This window comes from Malaya genurostris, chromosome 2 (assembly GCF_030247185.1).
Source record: "Malaya genurostris strain Urasoe2022 chromosome 2, Malgen_1.1, whole genome shotgun sequence".
Taxonomy (NCBI): Eukaryota; Metazoa; Arthropoda; class Insecta; order Diptera; family Culicidae; genus Malaya; species Malaya genurostris.
In genome coordinates this window covers 192,762,427-192,771,383 of record NC_080571.1, presented here as the reverse complement: position 1 = coordinate 192,771,383, position 8,957 = coordinate 192,762,427, and the positions used below count along the sequence as shown (strand labels likewise).

Here is an 8,957-nt window from a genome sequence, read left to right as displayed (position 1 = left end):
TTAATCCACCGAGTGGTGTAATGATGCCTTTATCATATTGCTTATATTTTCAAAAATATCACTAGAAGATTCTGTCAAGAAATCAAAAGCTTTTGATTGTGTTTCGAGCTTACATTGTGTATCGCTAGAACAAAAAAATGAAGATATACCAGAGCAACTACCACGACCACTGATACTTAGGGGACGGGATATATCGGGGTTGGATTCTAACTCCGAACATCGGTCCGATAAGCGAGCCGATGATCGGACCGATACAGGTCGGCAAAATCCACTTTGATGTTACTCAGAGAGTTTTATCGAGCCGCATCGGCCGCCCTATCAGACCTATTAAGCACGACCCGCTGTGATCGGGCCGTCATCGGATAATTCTGCACCATTTACATCAACCGCGTCAACCTAAAAGCTTTCAAACAAGATTGACGTCAACCTAAAAGCTTTCAAACAAGATTGACGTTCATATTGTGAGCCTAATTTTTGGTTTCGATTGTTGGGGTTATAACCTTAAGACAATTCGTCTCTTCGGGCCAGAACATCTCTGGCCCTATGTTCGAGGTTGGGATTCGAGTCCCGCTATACACATCCCCTGAGCATCAGGCACCCATCGTGCTCCTTGCTCTGGTATTTCTTCACTTCTTTGCTCTAGCGATACACAATGGAATCGTCAATCTTGTACGAAACGCAATCATAAGCTTTCGAGCACGATCCGCCCGATGATTGAACTTACTGGGTAATCCCATGTAGGATAATTTAATAGAAAACATATCACATCGAATCGAAAAAAAACATGTTAAGGCTTTATGAAAATGCACATGAATAGCATGAAAGCGAATTTCTACATGCAATCTGTAAAGAAATCACTGTTTTTGAATGATAATATCAAATTGATATAGGTGCCCCTGAAGCGCTGGTTTGACCGGTTTTATTTTTATCAGTGTAGCCGCATACGGTCAGTTCTCGGCAGAGATGCCATTTATACAGATTTATCTGTATTATACAGATTTTTACATGCACATACAGATTTCATACAGAATACAGATTTATACAGATTTTTCTAAAAAAGAAGAATAAAGTAATTTTGTTCGTGTGAGCTCTCTTTGGTAGTAGTGACAAGATGAGAGTTTTGTAATCAATCGACGAATTACAAATTGATCTAAAAATCTTTCAATGGTGTTGATAGTTTAAATTGAGCGCTGAGATCTTACATCAATTCACCAAGCCAACATTTTGAAAGTATATGAAATTGAAATTATGTTTTGTTGATGCCGATTGGTGATGAAAATTTAAAAGCATTTAATGTCGTCGTTGTAGAATGATATGAATATTTAGCACTAATTCAATTTTTCATTATAAAACCATAAATTTTTGGAATAACATTACCGCAACAAATTTTTATTGTATATATTTCGATTTGATAGTGGATACAGATAAATACAGATTTTTCATTCTGGGTAATACAGATTTTCTATGAAAATATCTGGCATCTCTGGTTCTCGGCAGGGTCCACGAAAAGCAAGAAAAACTAAAATCTCGGTTAATTTTTCAAAGGGGCATATAAGCAAGTGACAGTTTCTCTTTAATAACTCTCTCTTTAAATTATTGTGATGTGATTAAAAAGATTATCTTTGATATCACTATTCTGTTTGAAAGTCGAAAGTTTCGGGTATCAATTCATGCAAAGAGTTGAGTGATAAACGTGGAAACCGCTTGGTAATTGATAGAAGAGAAAGTAAACAAAGAGAAACTGTCACTTGCTTATACGGCCTTTTGAAAAACCAACCGAGAAATATGGAACCGTTTCCAAATCTTGTCTTAGATATTCTATTGCGACCTTACGAAATGTTTCCGTTGATATTCCGCATATTTCTGACAAAACTTTGATACTTTGATTTCTAATCATTTTTGCAGATATTATACTGATTTGTGGTGTTTACAAAAGTTTCAGATTATTTTAACTGACTTGGTAGTACCTACAAAATGGAGTACTCTATCTGAAGCAAATTGCATTTTTCAGTTATTTACAAATTTTGTCCTGGCATCTCTGTTCTACGACCATATTAAATATTATATCTCCAACTAGAGATGCCAGATCTGCAGATTTGTCTGTAAATCTGCAGATTTCGTGTATATTTCTGCAGACATTTTTTGTTGTGCAGACTTTTGCAGACATTTGAAAACCGAGGTTTCGCAGACTTTCGTCCAAATTTACAGACTTTTGAAATTGATGCGACCTTTTTTTTTTTGCTCGCCACGTCAGTTCTGTTTGTCAAACTTATAAGGAATTACTGCAATACTTGCTGACTGCAGATTTTTTTTTTCGATATACAGACTTTTGTAACCCAGCCTGCAGATGTTTGAAATTTTCACCTGGCATCTCTGTCTCCAACTCCAATTGTTGTTAGCTTGCCGGTAACATCAACTGCTTTCTTGAACTTCATTCATTTTGTAAATGCCTAATATTTATGATTAAATATGTCAGAAGTAAAAGCTTGTGTAGTCGTTGGTTGTGGAGCAAATTCGGAGATATGTCCATATCTTTTCTTTCTGAAAGTTCCTCAGAATCCGGAGCGGCGTGTGGATTGGTGTGATGCTATGGGTATAGCAACTCGAAAAGGACGACTTTATTGCTGCACGAGGCATTTCGACATTCCTGGCGATTTTGATGGTGATGCCCCTTCGGACAAATCGAGCGGAATCCGTTTAAAATTGAAAGGAGATGTTCTCCCGCATAAAGGAATTCCGCTTCAACGTAAGTAATACTCATCATTCCCGGAATAAAACAATCACTGAATTTCCATTTTATAGATGAAGTTCGAAATATATACGCGATGTTTGACCAAATGAAAATTCACGGTAAAATAGAAAAAAATTTCAAATACCTTCTACCTGCTTTGGAGAAAGATCTACAAATCAAAGTTCCACTTAACATACAACAATCAGTGTTAAATAAAACGTATTCTCTTGTAATCGAAAAAGTTAGTGAATATTTCAAAACGGATCGAATTAAATCTCGATATCAGTTAGTACAACTTCTTAAAAATAATCGCGACACATTTGCCGAAATGGTTAACGAGAAGTTTATTAAAAGTGTTCAGCAAGGACAAATTACACTTAGAACTATTCAACCGTTTCTTCAATATGAATCATATGGATGTTTAGATTTGCCTATCGACCACGAACAACTGGAAGCTTTATACTTTGAATGCGATACTAATCAATTAAAAGCGTATGCTCGGCAACGGAAAACTCCTTCAAAAACCAGTGTTGATGAAACTAATTTTAAACACTTATTTTATACTCCTGGCATCAGAGTAAACTTGACGCTTCCCTTCCTGGAAATGGTAAGAGAAGTAGTTTCTAATTGTGAAAGATTCGTGGTAACTGCTAGAGGAGCCACAAAACACACGGAATCTAAACCGAACGGACTAGAAAAATTTCAAAAAGTTGATAAACCATATCGTCTGAAATCTGCAAAAGTGGGACAAAACTTGACTTTGGAGTATATTGATATATTGATCAATTTGTTCGAATCCTACGAATTCATGATGAGTCAAATTCAGCGTTCAACACTGATTTGTCTACTACAGCAAATCCGAGCTGAACTATCTGATTATGAAATGAAAGAATTGCAGGTTACCTATGGTCGTTATCTGTCGAAACACAAATATTACCGTATCATCAACGAAGACATAGGTCCGGACCGTAGCGAAGAAGACAACTATTTGTACGTGAAGGAAATCATCAATCCGGAATTAAATTTTCAATTTCTCAAAGCTATCGATATTGACTTGTCGAGTATGGACAGCATAGAAGAATTTTTCCGACCTATTCTTGGATATGTTAATGAGGATGCAAAGTACATGAACGGAGAACCGTACTTGAAATTCGCGGATCAACTCAAAAAGGCAATAACATATGCTTGTCAAGAATGTAACACGACATTTGATTCAGCTTTGGCCAGAATTACAATTCAAGAGCATCGTTTCTGTGGAGCAAAGAAATGGAAGTGCACAAACTGCCAGTCTTCGTTTCAAGAGAACAAAATTGCTTCGGAAGCATGGTTGCACGAATGTAAAGACGACACGAGAATATAAATTTATATATCTGAACCTGAAGTAAACTAGATATTTATTACTTTTTAACACCTATTATATCACTGTCCTCTATCTACAAGGATTTACGTGAATGTATATTACTGAACCATAAGTAAATCACAGTGAAAATATTTTTGTTAGAAACAACCATACTTTAGTGTAAACAAGTATATTTTGTTTAATCTAGGTTTGCAAAATTGTGGTTTTAAACAACTATTTGATGGGCAACTAACAGTTTTTTATGTTTATTTAATCCCGGGCTCAAACTAACGTTTTGTTTCTACAATCAGTATTTTTGTGCGTGCAGAACGCTTTATTAAATAGTGTTTTGAAGCTACACACAAAGTACAACGATTCAGTTTATTGAAATACCAGCAAAAGAAAATCCAGTGGGATAGTGAAAATATTTAAACTTGAATCGTCAAAACAATTTTTTTAGTTGAGTTTGTTTTTATAAATATTTAAATATAATTACTAATATTATAACTTAGCATTCCTGTAAATTTACAAACATTTTCGTGGTAATTTTAGTTTTGTTTACCTTTCTTTAAATACATGCTTATTATAGAAGTTTAATAGTTTATGAGTTATTATTGAAGCAAATAATGCTTAGATGAGTGCAGTTTAAATGTTATTTTAAATAAAAAAATATTTGCTACTTGCTAACAAATTTCTCCATCATTGAAATTGTTTTCAATATTGCGTTCAATCGATTGTAAGCAAGTATTTACACATTTTCCCTCTATAAGCGAATAGCAGAACTATTGGCGTTCATCGAAGAATAAATCAGTGAATGGGAACTAATATTTGTTCATTCTTAACAGGAAGTGAACATCATTATAGCTTCCTACCTGTAAGTAAAATGACTAGTGATTTGACCCTTTCAACAAGATGCAGTAAAAAAAATTTACGCACTATTTTCTAAAAGCTACATCGTACATTCATTCAACAGTATCAACAGATGATCCCCATAGAACGACCTACTGGTGTATTGAAATAAGTCATACATTAAAAAAATTAAAATGGTAAAATTATATAGATCTTGAGTACGTTTAAACTAGACAAACTTAACACCATTGATATGTGATGCCGAGAGTCTACTCATTCGCCAAGCGGTGTTGGAAAGATTGCGATATATCTCTGAAACATGATGATTTAGAACAGGGGTTCCCAAACTATTTTAGGTCATGGACCCCTTTACTAAAATTAATTTAGGTCTCAGCCCCCCATCCACAAATTCCTTTAAAAATTCAATTTCTTGCTTGCTTGCTTGCTTGCTTGTAAAATACTTACCAATTTCTGCGGATAGTCAAATAAACGCAACATTCTTAGCGTAAATATTTCAAATAACAACTTATATCAAACAATAGGGGGTCGATTTTTAGACCTCGTAGACCCCCATAGTCAGTTTATGTTTACGTCGACCCCCGTAAAAAGGATATCGACCCCAAAGGGTCTATATCGACCACTTTGGGAATCCCTGATTTAGAAGGTCGGTGATTTTGGAAAAAATGTTCGGGAGCTCAAGTGATCAAATAATAGGAGTTAATAACAATTCTCTCATTTGTTTGCGCTACAGTGCAATCAAAATTTCAAAAATCCTGTGTCTCAAAATCATGAAATTTACTAGAACGGTTTTTCTTTGAAAAAGGTTATTATAGCGCTAAGACCAATTCCATGTTTGATAAAATGATCTCTTAGGCAGCGCTAGTAAGCTAATGAAGTTTTAAGTTTTCGTAACTATGAATGAGAATTATTTTGAAGAGTTATGTCTTTGGCACAGTTTGTGGATTGCTTAGGGATGAACAAATTGAAAATTTAATTTCTAGGTGGCACCAACAGGCCACTAATATATTACTATATTTATGAATTAGCTTTAGGTTCTGAATACGAAAACTGTTAGAGAACCTGATGCTTAACGTACCTCACCAGAAGGAAATCGTTAACGTCGAATGTATTTCTCTTATCAAGTTCCTGAAGAAGGTACTTCTGTGGTTGACAATCAGCGAGATGGGAATGCCCAAGTCGATATTCGTCCTAGCAAGAGAATGTGACTTTTCTGGCTGGATGTGGCAAAGGCTCACTATGCCAAGAAATTTCTGAAGGAGGTGGACTAGCTCCGATAAACGTGATACCGATGATCACCAATCTATCCAATGTTCTTCAGATGTGTGGTTTTACACTAATAATCTCATGTCCAAAAATAAGGAGCATTATTGGTGTAAAAGCTGCAAAAATGTTGACAAAAATTTTTTCATTGATAACGGTTATGATTCTGGCCTACTGTCACAGGATGTCGAAGCATTGTTGAAAAATGCAATGTAGGATTGAAGGAATAAATATTCTATTGAAATTAACTTTTGAATTTTGTATCGCCTTATAAAATTAGTCTTATTTTAATGCAATGTTTGTGAAAATCGGTCGGGCCATACCCAAGAAAACCTAGTGAGATTATTTGACACACACCTACATACACTCACACACGGCTCTCCGGACATCGGTTCAAAAGTCAGATTTCACAGTCGTTGCAAAACCTTTCATAGCGAGAATGATAAATGATGGCTGTGTAAAAATCAATAGAATTCTTTAAAGTAGCCATATAATTCTTACACTGTGTGAAATTTGTTAATCGACGACCAAAAAATTAGATTTCGGAAACGTCAATTATCAGTTCCCGGTTTCGAAACTACTGAAAGCAGTGGTCAAAAACTCCAAAGCAGAAACACTTTATTTTCTCAGAAAATGTTAAACAGATTTTTACAAACTGAGGATGAGATATAATGTTTGCAATCCGATAGAAGTTGATATTCTTTCGGATCCGATAACCGGTTCCGGAGGTGTTTTCGAATTTTCAAACTGCCATTTAGAACGACGAAGCAAAAAAGGGTGAAATTCTACTAAATTTGGCTCAAGTCTGTTTCAGTTTGTATACGCAGAAAAATCTCGATTATTAACAAAAAAAAACGTGCTTAATCCACCTAGCAGTGAGATGATACCTTTTTTATAAATCCGCATGCATTTTTGCATGAGTATTCTTCGGTGTTTCAGTTCTCATGACATTATTTTAATGACCTTCGTTTTAAGCGGCAATTTGAGTTTTTAATCACTCATTACTCTGTGATGTCGAAACTGCAAATAGGATCGAATTTGAATCTAAAAGTGTGACAATCGATTGAACATTCCATGATGGAAGTCAGAATTGGATAAAATTAATTAATTTTGTCTTTGTCGACCTGGAGTTTTTGAGAAAACGATTGAGCTTTGAGAAACTGTTCGATACTAGAACAGGAATTCGCAAATCGGTGTAGCCGAAGTCAGATAAATTCACCTGAGTAGCTGTATAGTTTACATTTGTTTCAAAATGTTTGAAAATCAGTATAAACATCTTTGAGACATCGTAGTGCGAATTAAATCCGAATCAAAAACTGAATACCACTAAAACTGAAAAAAATTTATTTGGTTATCGACTATCCAAACCTGTAAACCTGAAAAACCGGATTATTTATGTTAAATAGACATTTTTATACTAATCATTCTGTATCCCCTAAACTGGAAGTTGGATATGACTGAAAAGCAAAATGTTTTATAGGATCTTAAGACTTTTCATTTGAATCTTAGATGATTCTTAGATTTCATTTGAATCTTAGGTCGCTTCAGCCATCTACGAGAAAAAAGGGTTACACAATTTTAATTTCGTTTCACATATCATACTGTAGTTCCGGAACCAGAAATCGGATTCACACATAATTCAGGAACCTTGTTTAGCAGCATACGACTTTTCATATGAATCTGAGTTTGTAGAAAACGGCTTAGCCATCTTCGAGAAAATGAGTGATATTATTTATCACACACGCATTTACTGATCTCGACGAACTGATTCGAATGGTATATGGGTGTTTTGTTCTTCCAGCATTTATTGCTGTAATTAGTTTAAATCAATATAATTATGGAGTTGCTTTCAACTCGAAAATGCTGACCTCATCTGGCAAAAAATATTATAAATATCCTCCGACAAAATTACCCCTTCAGGGGTGAAAAACAGTCTGTCCCATATATGCGACATTACGCATTAAATTATCTGAAAATCATGAAAATCAAAAGTTTTTTTTTAATTATTAGTATGGTAAGTTACAAAACAACAACAACAACCAAAATTTCAAGTTATTTCATAAGTATAGAGCGCTCCTGCATTTTTTTGAATATAGCAGAAATCAGCTGTGCACGAAATTCTCATTTTGTGTCAGGTAGATGCCGCTAACTTCTCACGATATGAAGGGAATTCAATGAATTTTTTTTGTGAGTTGAGAATACGTCTCATAAACGGGAATATGAATGAACTTTACATCCCTTACAAAAACGTGTTGAATCAGTTGTCTAACATATCTAACAAAAACAACCGAACTGAAGCAATTGTGAAGCATGTCAATTATAACGAGTTTTAATTGCTACTTGGGACACGACGGCGGATATCGAAGTCTAGTGAGCGTAAGAGCTCAGAACAATTGATTCGAGATTGGAGCAGATCTACGATGAAAGTTGCCTTAAACACGTCTCTACAAACAAAGATTAGATCGAGTCCTATAAGCTTGCAACTCGCAGCTAATTTGCGATAAAGCTAGCATCCATCGACAATGTACTCTCACTTTTATTTTCAGCGGGGTACAAAAAAAACAAATTCTAACGCTTCTAACAGCCGAAAAAGACATAAGAATTTTCAGTCGAATCTGAGTTAGTAAAATCGGCTCTACCACATCTGAGGAATCCTGTGACTATTAAGTACTCAGTGTCCTACAATTCCGTAACCGAAAATCAGACTCGGAAAGTTATCAATAGCAGCAGATAAGTTTGAAATTTGATTCTAAATTC

At 35.0% G+C, this 8,957-nt stretch overlaps 1 protein-coding gene across 2 annotated transcripts; it reads left to right on the top strand.

The window, feature by feature from the left end:
- Positions 1–2,275: 2,275 nt before the first annotated feature.
- Positions 2,276–4,294, top strand: LOC131432959 (uncharacterized). 2 transcript variants are annotated; one of them, XM_058599616.1, is made up of 3 exons: positions 2,276–2,406; positions 2,549–2,746; positions 2,803–4,294. In XM_058599616.1, the coding sequence occupies exons 2-3, from the start codon at positions 2,590–2,592 to the stop codon at positions 4,089–4,091; spliced, it is 1,446 nt and encodes a 481-aa protein (XP_058455599.1). In that variant the 5' UTR covers positions 2,276–2,406; positions 2,549–2,589; the 3' UTR covers positions 4,092–4,294. The 2 variants fall into 2 exon arrangements, with proteins under 2 accessions (XP_058455599.1, XP_058455598.1); XM_058599615.1 differs by having other exon boundaries at positions 2,334–2,746; positions 2,803–4,230.
- Positions 4,295–8,957: the final 4,663 nt, after the last annotated feature.

Coding starts and splice junctions, on each gene's coding strand:
- LOC131432959 (XM_058599615.1), top strand. CDS start 2,470: ATGTCAGAAGTAAAAGCTTGTGTAGTCGTTGGTTGTGGAGCAAATTCG. Junction 2,747..2,802: donor TAAAGGAATTCCGCTTCAAC/GTAAGTAATACT, acceptor TCCATTTTATAG/ATGAAGTTCGAAATATATAC.